The following is a 13,919-nucleotide window of genomic DNA, read 5'->3' as shown; positions in this document are numbered from 1 at the left end:
ATCAGTACTTGCAGGCATTGTATCCCTTTGTCCATTCCATAAACAACAAACAGATGACATGATGCAGTAACCGCAACTAGGCCATCTGCACTGTGGACATGGTAGAAGGGTTAAGGTACCAGTACAAATAAGAAGTGAAGTGAGGTGAAATTGGGTTTAACGTCATGCTTGAAATTATTTCACTCATATGACGACATGCATGCGTGTGTATGTGTATGTGCGGCTGCTTGTACTAGCCCAGACTTAAGCTGGTCTTTTAATGCTAGCCCACTGAGATACTCTCCAGGCAGACGATCTAACCACTACACCACGGAGGCGGTCGTACAAATAAGAAGCTACCATCATTTTATTGGAATTTTGAACAAAAGCAGTGATATTACAGGCAATAATGTCAGTTACTCATATGTATTTTGCTACAGCAAGTTGGCAAATACATCCCAGCCTCAGTTTATGTTTGGGTATGAAATTCCATATTGATTGATTCCTATACCATGCAATCTAAATAGCTTAGGCATATAACATGTGCATAACTTTATTGCAGGATTTTTAAACATGACATTTCATCATGCAAAAATTGAAATCAGCTGCAAAGTACACAGCAATTTCTATTCGGGATGTCCCATTTTCACCATCAGATCCCTTGCAAATCAAGCACCATTTGTTACATTTTTTGTGCCCTTCATGATTCTTACAAGGGAATGTTTTCATATGGTGCTGTTTTATCCATAACGAATCGATACTGAATGCAACAGCTCTAAAAGTATCACAAAAGCATGAATTGTGTCTGGCAGTTGGCAACTGATCCATATCTAAGGCAAACCACATAAATGATCGCAACATCAATTTAGCATTTAAAAGAAGAAAACGGTTTTCATCTGCAAATGGACATGTTACTGGACAGTTAAGAACAGATAGGACAGGAGAATTTGCCTAACTGCTCAGGGTGCCTACATCAGAACTGCTCTTACGTTTTGCCTAAAAATGTCATAGGCGTAACATTTTAAAGTGGGTATTTGTTTCACCAGTCCACATGTGCACAAATGGATGAGAACAATGAATAACATGATATCCATGGGTTTTCATTAGTCTGTTACCATTTATTGTTTACTACAATCTTTTGTCTCCTGATGAGGATGATTAGCAAAAATCAAGAATTGTGCATTAAATGGTTATACTCCCAAATAGCATTCGGACGTTGACCCAACGTTGGCACGTTGGCAAAACCAATACGTCTGAATGCTATCTGGGACTGTACATGGCATTGAATATCTTGACACAACAACATCTGCTGTTTGTTATTTTTAAACCCATCACTGGAAAATGTTGTTTACGAAATTATCCTGTTGTTATGTGTACCATGTGAAATACTGAACGGACTGTACAAACAGCAATTTGCCTATCTGCAGTAAACGACTGTTACTATTGATTGCCAACACTTCCTGGTTACATACTAGGTGTGGATAACTATACATGTCAAAACCAATGCACTCTCCAGTTTACTGTTTCAATTCAAAGAAGATCCCCCCCCCCCTCCCCCCCCCCTCCCATTTCAATGTAATTAGGTGCATATATTCTCAAAACGAATAAATGAAATAAAATGGGATTCTTTCTAAGCAATGGACTGTATTTTCTTATTACAATGATTACTGCAAGTTTGGTCGTGTGATCAGATCTACTTACCTACACTTCGTCTTGTCAACATAAAACGTATGCATGAAGCCTTACAAACGTAGTACAAAAATACTAAATTTGCAGCTACAAATACATTCTAAGTCTCACTGCAAATCAGTATTGTATTCTTTTGCCTCATGACCAGTCAACACATAAGTGTAGACTCACTTCACATGACTTTATCAGCAGTTCAACATATTTCAACGAAGCAGACTATTAAAGAGGCGTTCTCACCGGAGTCCTCTTTTGCATTTTCGTCCTCCTGTGCATCAGTCATGCTTGATTAATCCTGATGGAGTGGAGGGATACACACATGCTGATGCATCACTTGATGACATAACAAGCATGCATATGACAGTCATGTACAGTTATTTCCGCGGCCATTTTAGGTCACGTGACTTGTCTCACGAGATGCGTTGCGGGCGAGGTTTCAAGGTCATCATCAGTAACGAAAGCCAACGACCTCCATCACAATTGCATCCAAATAGTAATAATTTGAACAAAACATAACATATTTTTCCTTAAAATATTTATTATAAACTCAAAGCGCAATGTATCTGTTCCTGATCAATGAATATCTGGGGCACCTGCATATTTTTGACTACATGTATAAGTCCGCATTCTATAAATAATTATGAAATATACTATTTTGTGTGTATTGGATATGTAAATGCTAAGGACGTTTCGCAATATTGAATATTGTAATATACATCAATTGCGATAGCATTGCAATCGCCTCTGTGTAAACAATTGCAATGTCTCAATGGACTATTTTCCATTGCGCCTTAACTTTGTAGTGACTCAGCTCAATTCGAACAACTTGTTTGGGCGGGAAACAAAAGGGACGCCATCTTGTTAGTTTACTTCTGATGTGGATAATATGCGGAGTTTTTGTAGAAAATGTATAGATAGACCGCCTGATAGGCGATTTTATATCATTTGTAAGGACTAATACCATCGCTGGAATAATATTTCGGTAATTTGGAGGTAAGTAAGCCTTGATGCACGTTGTAAATTCAAAAAATGTCGTGCAAGCTTGCACTCGCGGTATTTCTGAGTCCGTTCCGATTTGTGCACACTGTTGATTCCCATACACGGAAGCTACAGGCATATACCTCGTAATTTTGCGTTCGTTTGATTGCTGCACATTTTTTTCGACGACATGAGCAACTTAAGATTGTTATTGTTGCTTATGTTTGTATATATGACACGTTGTTGATAAATGCAGTGTAGTACTATTAGTAATTTGGGACTTGACGAAACGATGCGATCATTATCGAAGTGTGCATGTTGGAGTCGATCAATGATCTACGTGTTTTCTGTATGAGGAAATGAATATTTCAGAAACCGTTAAACGTATTATGTTCACAGCAAGCTATTGACTGAAACAAACATGTTAAATTTTACTTGTGTTTGTCTTTTATTTCCGAAAGATTGTTTGATTTTGACGAGATCTTGACCACTATTCACCTAATGCGTCCTCCTGGAATCAAGAATCCGATCATGCATGTGTTTGCCGGTGTACTCTATATCCACAATGTCCGCATTGCTGACTATATGTTAAAAATATTTATATTTTAAGCTTTATAGTGATTTAAGGATGTACAATCTGTTAAAGTAGTTGCAGACAGTGTTGTTATTTTTTGTCACCTTTGACCTCTAGTCTACTAATAGTCCTGCAGGTCATAATTTTTTACACTTTTGAGTGCTCTCAATGACGCAGCTTAGAATAAGAACTCTCCACATGTTGTGGTTTTTCGAATACTTTACACATTCCTTTTTATCTTGCTAATCACATGAAGAACTGTGCAACATCTCACTTATTACAGTCAGCATTTCTTGATGGCAATTCACACACCATCATGTGAGAATTTACAAAACCTGTGTGACACACACTCGTCCAATAAAACATGAGTACATAGTGCCACTCAGAAAATTTTGATTTGACGATGACCTTACCAATAGATTTACAACGTCCTATGATCTGATGTTGACATTATGTTTTTGGCCCTCCAATGAGGCAGATATTACTCTTCTGATGAATAATTGTGCAATATGTCAGTGCAGACACAACACAAGATAGCTGGGCATATGTAAATATTAATCCAACATTCAAATGTTTCCGTCAGTGGATGAAACCCCATTACTTTGATGTATCATATTGATTTGGAACAATATCATCACGAAGCCCCTTGTATCCCTCCAAAATATCGTTAGGGGTTTGTTTTTCATCAAATTCAGTTTTAAATGTCTTGCATTTTCTACCTTTCACCAAATGTCAACAAACTAACAACAATGCAGGTTACCTCCCTTTGCTTCATGGTTAGAATCACAGGGTGTACAGTGATCTGATTGTGGTGAGTTTTATGATAATACGTTTGCAAGACACCATTGAGATCTCAAGTTGAAGCAATAAACAGCCATCTGTAAGCCCTGCCATGAAATTTGGAGAAGAAAAGCTTCTGGATAGAAGAATTAACTTGTTTAGAAGTCTAATTTGAATTGGGTGTAATGTGCAGAAGTCTTTCCTAAATGTGCTAATAGTGAAGTACATCCTTCATGAAAAATAGTATGTTGGACTGTGTGTTGGCAAACCTTGTAACTCAATATATTCTGATACAGGCATCTGTATTGCCATACATGTTGTGATATGTTGGGATGGAAAGTGTTTGACAGTGTGTGACACTGCTTGTACATGCACATATATTAAATTTGACATACCAAGAGGCTCTAAAACCAAATGGCATTGTTCTGATAACATCAATCTCAAAGTTAGGGATCGTTTTATTTTCTACAAATTTAAAGTGTTATAAGGTATACTGTGTAGTCAGTTAATTACATTACAAAAGGTCATTAGACCAGCCTATTGCAGTATACAGTCCTACATGTATGTGAAGATTTCTTAGCATCCGGTAATTTGAGTGTTGCACTGAAATGTTTGTACACCCTTAAATCTGGTATTGCCTTTGGGCTTGCCCCAAATATTATGCCTAAATCATTTTGTAACACAATTGTCTACCGTTTGTCCCTATGTAACAGTTTTATTACTTATATGGTAAGATGTATACTCAGCAGTCTGTGGATAGAATATGCGATCTTCATGTTTCATTTGAAACCTGCTAATTGTGTCATATTCATTAAAATTGGATCTTTTTATTCATGAACATGAGTGCATCAAGATCTTTGGACATACCTTTGGTAGTTTCAGAGATGGCCCGTGCAGGCCATCAGGTCTCATTTTCTAGAACAAATTTCTGCACAAATATTCTTTCAGCAGTAATCAATTTCAGTGTAGATTCCATTTTCCTTTAATATCTGACACTAGGTACCCCACCAGCCATAATTATTCAAAATTAGGGTTATAAGGATCCATAAATGTTCATATAGGGAAGCTGATTTTGCTAAAACTGCATGTGTGAATATGGATTGCATATTTTGAAAGCGAACATAAAACGATTGGTGTAAATATATTACGCTGCAATCAGCAAATTCTGTAAAGAATGAAGTCTGTGCCAGATAGTCCAGTGGCTCATATCTTGAAACCTGGTTACATCCATCAACCAAGTCTGCAAGTATTACCACCTAATGCCAATAGTTTACCTCTTATTAGGGGTGTCACGATACACCAATCTCTCGATACGATACGTATCACGATTTTAAGGTCACGATATGGTACGTATCGCGATACATAATTTTCGCACCTTTTCATAGCATTACCTTACCGGCAACATACGCGCTCGCTGATTGGTCCATCAAAATAGTCTAGCCAATCACAAAAGCTGTTAGTTTCCAACCTATTTTTTAAGTAAAGCTAGCTACATCTATTTATCGGAATGGTCTCGTATGATTTTACTATCAAGACTTTGACTGAGACTTTGAATCGATAAAGTTTTAAAATAGGAATCGATACACGCAAGCATGTATCGCGTATCGTATCATCAGTAAACATGTATCGATGCATCGATACATTCGCATATCACGACACCCCTTCCTCTTATCACAAGTGTTATATGCTAAAGACTAGGTCTTTCTGGAATCTTCGCAGTTGTATTGTATGAAAAAATAATTTCTGTTTAATCGAAGTATTAATGTTAGATTTTCTTAATTTTCAGACACCAAGTAACAATTCAAGATGTTTTACGCACACTTTGTGCTCAGCAAGAAGGGGCCTCTGGCCAGGATATGGCTTGCGGCTCACTGGGACAAAAAGCTTACAAAAGCTCATGTGTTTGAAACAAATATAGATAGCAGTGTTGAAGCTATTCTGCAGCCAAAGGTAACCTGATCTTTTCCTCATCCAAGTAGTTGTTACTAATTGTGTGTGGCCCCAGTGTTTGAATTAAGGCCTGAGGTCTACTGCAAATGGCAGGAAAGAAATAAGATTTCATATCATTATTGTTTGCTCTTGCAAAACAAATGCTTAATTACTTTTTCATGATTTGGGAAAATGCAGACTTCTTGTATGGTTTTGTTTTGCCCCAGTTATGTTTTTGCCTAAAACTAGTGAAAATAGCATGCTACATTGTAAGGACTTGTAATTTTCTGACTCATGTTGTTAGACCATGAGTCTGTATCAAAGCATTAAGTTTTATTTTCAGTATATATTAGTTTTCATTTGGATTGATGTAAGTTGATCAGAAGAGCTTGACTCAATTTCAGACAAGGAGGTGAAGTTACAGATTGAAGAATAATTGTGAACTTCTTACATTTTGTCACTGTTAGTTTCAGGGTTTCAGATCAGTTCATTTTTATTTGTTTTGATATTGTTTGAAAAAAGTTGGAACAAATTACTACAAATGTTAATATTCTGCTTCAGGTGAAAATGGCTTTGAGAACGTCTGGTCATCTTTTGTTGGGCGTGGTTCGAATCTATTCAAGAAAAGCTAAATACTTATTAGCTGATTGCAATGAAGCATTCGTGAAGATAAAGATGGCTTTCCGTCCTGGTGTTGTTGATTTGCCTGAAGAAAACAGGGAGGCCGCTGTTGCAGCCATTACTTTACAAGAAAATTTCCATGACTTCGAGACCACGTTAGCAGATTTAGAGTAAGCCCATTGCCCAATAATTATCATCTTAAATACTTGTTACCTACCATCTATTTTAACTTTTTATTTGTGTACTAAAAGAATGCTCTTCCCAGTTCTAAGATGCTTAATTATTTACATCATCATGCCAGGTGCAGCAACTGAACTGAGGCATTTTTCCTGATTTTAACTGTCAACAGTGAAGCAATTATCATTCTCATTACTGTAGAATTATTGAAAGTCAGGTGGGTGATAGAATTCCAGTTTACTGATAATGAATCGATTCTGAATTACAGGGATATTGATGTGCAAGCCCAATTCTCAGTGAATCAAAGTCGACCAGAGGAAATCACCATGAGAGAAGATTTGGGCAGTATTCAGTTGATGGGAGATGATGGTTTTGGTAAGCTTTTTTAGAGTATGTTAGTGATTTTGAATGTATAAAAAAGTGCAGGTGAACTGTTGCAGCATTTTGTTACTTCAAGTGGGGTTTTGTTCAGGTTTTTTTTGCATGAAGAAATGTTACATTATTTTAATAGAAGGAAAAGCTTATTTGTATTTTTGTATATTTACTAACAAAATGTTGCAAAGTGATTTGTATTTGTTTCAGAGATCTTGTTTCAGAGTGTGGAAAGCATCAATGTATGTTTCTTTACTCTGTTCTTGCCTTTTTATTATTAGGTGACATGTTTGAAGACGACTTTGGAGGGGAAATTTCTGAGGACGAAATTTGCCTCATTATTTATGGATTTAAGACAGATTTAACTAAACACCCTCTCGATTTTGATCTTCTTATGCAAACATTGGATATGACATTAGCTCGTTGTAAATCTCCTGTAAATAAGGATCTTAGCCCGGGGCTTCGTCACAGCGTGGACAGTGGTATTGAACTCGACGTAGAACAAGACAACTGTGATATTAGTGAAAGTCTTGAAACTGACAGTGGTATCCGCACACCTTCTGAAAGTGCTTCAAGTAAAAGTGCAGCTATTTCTTGCGAATCTAGTGCTACTTGTGACAGTGCTATTGCTCACTCAGGGAATTCTAGAAAATCTCAGGACAAAGTTTCCTTGGAAAAGCTGGACAGTGGAATAGGTCTGGACAGCGATCCAGGTTTCTATGACTGGGATGAATCCGAACATAATTCTGTGATAGAAGATGGAAACTCCCATTGGGATGACCCCCATGCTTCTCCGTGTTCAGCAGGACCGGGTAAGAAGTAATCCTTGTGGGGTCAAAGGTGAAATTTTCTCCATTCCAATTGGAGTTTGTATGATCGAATTTCCAGCATCTCAATTGTTCATATGTGCCAAATAAGAAAATATGTACATCATTTTAAATATGCTCTTTTATGATTTCTGAAAGCAATGTTTTAGGATGGACTGCAGGGGATTGGGAGTCTGCAAAATAACAATCGATGCTGGAAGTCTTGATTTTTATGTTGAAACATTCTGTCGTGACCGTCCTTAATGTACTGGCTGCATATTCACTGTTTGTTCCTCTTGACCTTTGACCCCTCAAGGATGGCTTCTTGACCAATGGTCTGTGATACTTAAGATTTACTAATGCTTCTGCTCATGTTTCAGAGCTTTACTCCAATTGGAATGTGTCTGCTTAATTTACAAGGCTTTTGATCATACATGATAATTTCAAAGCACCAGTAGTTTAAATTTGTACATCAAAAGTCTTGTAAATTCAAATAGAAATATGAAGTGGCATGGTGTGTATTGTAGAAAAAAAAAAGAAGGGAAATAATTTGATTTCATTATAAAAGTATTAATATTGATTATATTTCAGGGGATTTGTTTTAATGTAGTGCTGAAAAGAATACACACTTGACTGAAAGGTTGTTTAGTTTACAAGTTTGTAAGTATTATTCACACTTTTCAATGTTATTAGGTGATGTTGGGTTTGATGAACGGGAAATCCTCAGAGATGCGTCAAATCTTGACGACACACTGTACAAGAACCAAGATATATCAGCTGCTCCTATTGATGACCATGAAAAAACTTTGGGAAATCATAGCACATCTCTGGAAAAGTCCATGGATGTTGACATGGAGGCACCCATCACAGATGATGGATTTGGTGCAGTTGGCGATGGATTCATGGGTACGATTTACAAATTTTGTTCAAATTGTTGGCGTTCTTGTATCTTTCATTTATCTTTAAAGTTTTGCCTTTCATGTTCAGTTGAACTTACCCTGTTATTTGTTTTTCAAGTTCATGTTTGTTTATTATTTCTTCAAAATTAACAGATGCAGATGACGACGATGATGATGATAATGGAGATTTTGGTGATGTTGGAGATGTTGATCAGGCATTTTTTGGTGAGAATATAGATTTTGATTCCATACTCTTGTCCAAATTGTGTAAGAGAAGTTGAGACATTGAAATAAGGTGCTACAAATCAAACCTTGCTTATTTTTGCATAACTAGTGATTTGAGGGAAGTTTTAACCTGCCTCTGATACAGACCTAGTAACTATATAGTAGCTTCTCCAGTGAAAATATTATGGTTTGAAAAATAGCTTTTAGTGGGTTTATACTTACATGTAGTTCAACCATTTAGGTCAAGAATTCATGGAGCCTGCAGGTCTTTTTGAAGACACACCTATGCCAGAGGTTCCATTGCCAGCTGAGGCTGAAGGAGAGCCTGTACCTAAAGATAGTGAAGGTAAGTGTGTGTTTATGTGTAATTGTATTTAACTTAAGTTATTTACATAATCTAATAGCCGATTCTCTATTATTATGATCGTGGTTAGTCTGTTCACCAAACTTGTGAACACAATTTTCACCCAAGTGGAAAACAATACCTACAATAATTGTCCCTTCAGCATTAGGAAATTCTGTAATGTGATGGAAACAATGTTGAAAGTTGTGTTGAACATAGTCAGTTCTATTTCTGTTGAGTGATTTTTGAGTTTTCCAAATGTGAAAGTAGACTTTATATTGAGGCTTGTAGTGTATTAATTTGCTCCTTATCAGGTCAGGTGGAAGTATGATACCTTCTTGTTTGAGCTTTTGGTATCAAACCTAACAAAGTGGCATTAAAGGTTTATTGTTCTGTTTTCAAGTTATCTGAAAGTGCAGTGAGAAGACATTTATAATTTTGTAATTGCAGAAACACAGAAGGTAGTGGAGACATCACATAATGAGGCGGAGGTGACACAGCCAACAAATACAACCAACAGCACAGCTGGTGAACAAACCACACTTGTACATAATGAAGAAGAAGCATTTGCCCTTGAACCTCTAGATGTCACTGCTGTACCAGGTACAAAATATCTCCAGCCAGTTTCTGTCAAGTAAAATGTTACTTATGTCATGTAGGGTTAGCTTAAATATCTAAAGTAAATGCATCAGGACTAAGAATCCAGAAAGGAAGCAAATGACATTTGTTTAAGAAACTGTTAAGTTTGCATCTAGGTGAATTCACAAGTAAGTATGGTAATGACTTAAATAATATCCTAGAAAGATATTAGTTTCTTCAATGCCTAGAATGATTTAGTTTGTATTCATACACTTCTTAGTGACTGCATAGTGCCAATTCCACATTATCGTGTTGATACAGGTGCTGAAAAGAAAGCCAAGAGGAAAAGAAAACTAATTGTTGATGAACATAAGGGCATTCCTGGTGAGACAATGAAGCTCCAGCTGTCGGACACAAGTGATATTGTGACAACACTGGATCTTGCTCCTCCCACCAAGAAGCTCATGCATTGGAAGGAAACTGGTGGTGTTGAAAAACCTTTTGCCCTGCCTGGAAGACCAATAGTCTCCAAGACTTTGTCAAAGGTAAGTTGGACTGGGTTGTAAAGCTGAGCACTTTGTGTCCTGCAAAGGATCTTTTTAACATTGATTTTCGATAACTGAAAGTCACAAGATGCTGAAGAAGCTTGGTCCAGAGATGCTAATCTCTCATAATTTTGGTTGTTGTTTTTTTTATCAAAGGAAATGGCAAGGAAACACTTAAATTTCAGGTGGGGAAAATGTTCAAATATCTCTGAACAGTGAATGGGAAAAGGTCATTCATTGAATCAAGAAAGCAACTGAAGTCAAGTCAAGTTGGTAACAGATGTTCTACACAGCTTTCTAATTTTGTTTCCCTATGTCATTACAGCACATTTTAGATTTGATATGTTATCTTACTGTGTTGCCTTTGAAAACCTTTTGAATGCTTCCTTGTTTTTGCAGATGTTCTCTAAGAACTTGGTGACAAAACAAGTGAAGGAAGAGGATGATATTTGTGGAATTGAGAAACTGGTGCTTGAATCTCCTGAAGTGTCTCGAGAAGAAGATAAACAAGGTAAACAATTCCTTCTTGAAACAGAATTTGAAAGGAAAGTCAGAAGTTTCACGGCAGTCCAGAAAAATATTTAGAGAGGGATTCCTTCAATCACTTTACAAGAAGTAGAGATTAAAATGTAGGGTTTGATATAATAATTTAGTAACCTGTCTATGCTTAGATATGAGAAGGAAATATGTTTATGATTTGTGCAAGACTATTGTTTATATTCTACAGTTGATAGATCAAGACAGTCAGACATGTCAACAATCATTGAAGAACCATCAATCAACTTGGACAACAGCAAAACTTTGGCACGTTCACGGCGCAGTGAGAAGTCTTTTGTGGAAAAACCAAAAGAAGTTGCTCCTGAAGAGCCAACAAATAATGCACAAGATCTGTTTGCCCAGTCCTTCAACAATGGCATTGTTGATATGCCTCCCGATCCGACGCTGGATCCAACACTTGATCCAACACTTGAACCAAGTATATCTACTGTGGACCCCACTGCCATAGATCCCAGCCTCATCGACCCCAACATGGAAGATGGGCCTCCTTCAATTGCTCCTTTCTCTGTTCCTCCTCAGTCTGTTGGGCCACCATCTGTTGCACCCCCTTCAGTTGCACCAGTGAGTTTAATAACATTTGGCATTTACACTAAGGAAACATCGCATTCTTATAAACAGCTTTTAACTCGAAACATTTCTCAAATACCTGAGAGAGTTGTCAAACCATTTTTGAATCATGGTTGTTTTGTTGGTAAATATTACCAAATAGTAACATAGTAGCCAAGCTCACGTTACAATAATGATTATCAAATTTACATCAGTCCTGTAACGTTGTTAATTTGTCTTCTCTTTCCACTCAGGCCTTTGATGACCTGGAAGCAGAGAATGAACCGATGCCTGAGAATTTGGAGCAAGAAGAGATCCGGTGGAGCAAGCGAACACAGCAAATGCAGCACACATTTGATCTGGCTTTCAGATATTCAGACTCTTTAAGCTTCAAGGACATGGCCAGACGGCATAATCGTAAACAAGCATCATCTCGTTTCTACACTTTGTTAGTGTTAAAGAAGCACCAGTGTGTTGAGGTGCAGCAGGATGAACCTTATGGTGACATTATCATCAGCAAAGGACCTAATTTTGGAATGGCTTGCTGAGACAGACACTGTACAGAAGTGTAAATATTCATGACACAGTGGTCAAGTAATATAACATTGACTTGACAGTGGATCATCAGATCATCCCCAACATTACCTGAACTGTGCTATCATTAGCAGTTACACCACTGACTGATATGCCAAGTCAATACTGCATCTCTGTCACTCATCTGTTAAAGGTTACTTTGTTGTCGGTGGCTGTGTGTTTTTGTCCAGTATTGTATAATTGTTACCTGGGTGTGTGTTTCAATGCCAGTCTGAACATTAGTGCTGGGACCTTGTCTCATGAATCCTCAAAGGTTATCTGAAGTTAATGTTCATAATAGGTAAACTATAAAGCAGCTGTTTCCAATTGAGACTGTTTTATGTTAGGACTGGTCCTAATATATTTTAAACATAGAACGTCAATTGTATTGTCGGCAAGCAATTTCAATACAAGGCATTGTGATTATTAGTGATGGAACAAGGCAAGTTTTTAAGTCATAAAGGTAACAACTATTTAATGGATCTAGGTACATCTTTCAGGGAAAGCAAAAAGGCTTTAGGAATTATTTATGATGGTATTTCTTCAGTGTCTCAAGTTAAAAATGTGCAATATTTCTAAGAAAGCAGATTACCATATGTGTTTCAAAGAAGCTAAAGACTTCAGTGATTTTGTACGTTAGAAAAAATATTTCTGTAAGTAAAGCTATGCATATTTTTAAAACATTGAAACAGATTTTTTTATTTAAGTTCTTGGTCCTCTTCTCAGCTGTTTCTTTTGTATGGATTAAGGCGACATACTACATTCTTATCATTCTTTTCATTCATTGTCATTAAACCTGAAAAAATCCAGGCAGCATTCATACAAGATGCTGGCTCACAGCAATTTTAGAGAAACATCTATATTGAAATACTACAAGCTTGTGTTCATTGTTGAAGTTTGCAAAACTTTGCAAAAGAAACCATCATATTTGTTTATCCCATATTGTAAATTCATTGCCATTTGTCATCCTATCTAGTTCCTAGTATCATTATCATTGTATAAATTTTGTTCACTTGTTCCTGGTTTAAGACTAGCATCAATCTCAATAGTTGCACTTAGCCACGTTTTTACATCACATTTCATTGGTGACTCCTGGAGTCCACTCGTGGCTTGTAGCATTTATTTTGTACAAATAAAGTCATTGAATATAACAGCTGCGTTTCTGTTTGTGAAAAGTGTCATTGCATTACAAAAGAACTTTTTCATAATGACAGTCTCTGGAATCAGAGTTTGAGATAATTATTTTTATCCCCCGCTGCGCGTTTAGCGCGAAGCATGGGATATAGTATTAGGCTCTGTCCATACGTACGAATTGGAATATCTTAAGAACCGTTCACTAGATTCTTTTCATATGTGGTACCTAGTTTCATCACAGTATAAGGAAGGTCCAACTCAGGTTTGGTGACCTTGACCTTCATTTCAAGGTCACAAGGGGACTTTAACACTTTACCTGCATGTTAAGCTATATCAAGAACCGTTCACTGGATTTTCTTCATATTTAACACCAAGTTTTAATCTAGGGAAGGCGCAGGGCCCAGTCAATTTTGGTGACCTTCACTTAATTTTCAAGGTTACAGAGACACTTTAAAGATTTCAGCATGTTAAATTGCATGTTAAGATAATCAGCAAGATATCACAAAAAATATTCAGTGGATTTTCTTCATATTTGTCACCAAGCTTCATCTAGGGAAGGCCCAGGGCCCAGTCAATTTTGGTGACCTTCACATAATTTTTAGGGTCACGACGACA

General features: G+C 36.9%; 2 protein-coding genes and 1 long non-coding RNA gene across 4 annotated transcripts in view; 1 reads left to right on the top strand and 2 right to left on the bottom strand.

Moving 5' to 3' along the window:
• Positions 1 to 2,064, bottom strand: part of LOC124288483 (DNA ligase 1-like) — a 31,346-nt gene extending 29,282 nt beyond the window's left edge. The window contains exon 1 of the mRNA XM_046725002.1: positions 1,906 to 2,064. Within this exon, the coding sequence (XP_046580958.1) occupies positions 1,906 to 1,948 (43 nt within the window). The 5' untranslated portion in view covers positions 1,949 to 2,064. The remainder of the gene's footprint in view (positions 1 to 1,905) is intronic.
• Positions 2,065 to 2,493: 429 nt separating this feature from the next.
• LOC124288464 (double-strand-break repair protein rad21 homolog) lies at positions 2,494 to 13,321 on the top strand. Of its 2 annotated transcripts, XM_046724983.1 has the most exons (13): positions 2,494 to 2,658; positions 5,784 to 5,947; positions 6,488 to 6,717; positions 6,993 to 7,099; positions 7,378 to 7,908; positions 8,596 to 8,808; positions 8,955 to 9,026; positions 9,268 to 9,372; positions 9,820 to 9,972; positions 10,270 to 10,493; positions 10,893 to 11,004; positions 11,221 to 11,612; positions 11,852 to 13,321. In XM_046724983.1, the coding sequence occupies exons 2-13, from the start codon at positions 5,804 to 5,806 to the stop codon at positions 12,143 to 12,145; spliced, it is 2,577 nt and encodes an 858-aa protein (XP_046580939.1). In that variant the 5' UTR covers positions 2,494 to 2,658; positions 5,784 to 5,803; the 3' UTR covers positions 12,146 to 13,321. The 2 variants fall into 2 exon arrangements, with proteins under 2 accessions (XP_046580939.1, XP_046580941.1); XM_046724985.1 differs by lacking the exon at positions 7,378 to 7,908.
• LOC124288466 lies at positions 4,914 to 5,776 on the bottom strand. Its single transcript, XR_006901462.1, has 2 exons — positions 5,657 to 5,776; positions 4,914 to 5,271 (listed from the first exon to the last, which is right to left on the bottom strand). It is a non-coding gene; the product is annotated as an uncharacterized LOC124288466 (long non-coding RNA).
• Positions 13,322 to 13,919: the final 598 nt, after the last annotated feature.

Source organism: Haliotis rubra, unplaced genomic scaffold (genome assembly GCF_003918875.1).
Source record: "Haliotis rubra isolate DU_JTF1 unplaced genomic scaffold, ASM391887v1 Scf419, whole genome shotgun sequence".
Taxonomy (NCBI): domain Eukaryota; kingdom Metazoa; phylum Mollusca; class Gastropoda; order Lepetellida; family Haliotidae; genus Haliotis; species Haliotis rubra.
The sequence above is the reverse complement of the archived record's forward strand: the minus strand, read 5'-3'. Positions and strand labels throughout refer to the sequence as shown.

Bases quoted from the DNA above. Each gene is read 5' to 3' on its own strand.
- LOC124288464 (XM_046724983.1), top strand. From the start codon at position 5,804: ATGTTTTACGCACACTTTGTGCTCAGCAAGAAGGGGCCTCTGGCCAGG. The intron at 7,909-8,595 runs GTAAGAAGTAAT...CAATGTTATTAG, and splicing joins TCCGTGTTCAGCAGGACCGG to GTGATGTTGGGTTTGATGAA. The intron at 9,027-9,267 runs GTGAGAATATAG...TCAACCATTTAG, and splicing joins TGTTGATCAGGCATTTTTTG to GTCAAGAATTCATGGAGCCT.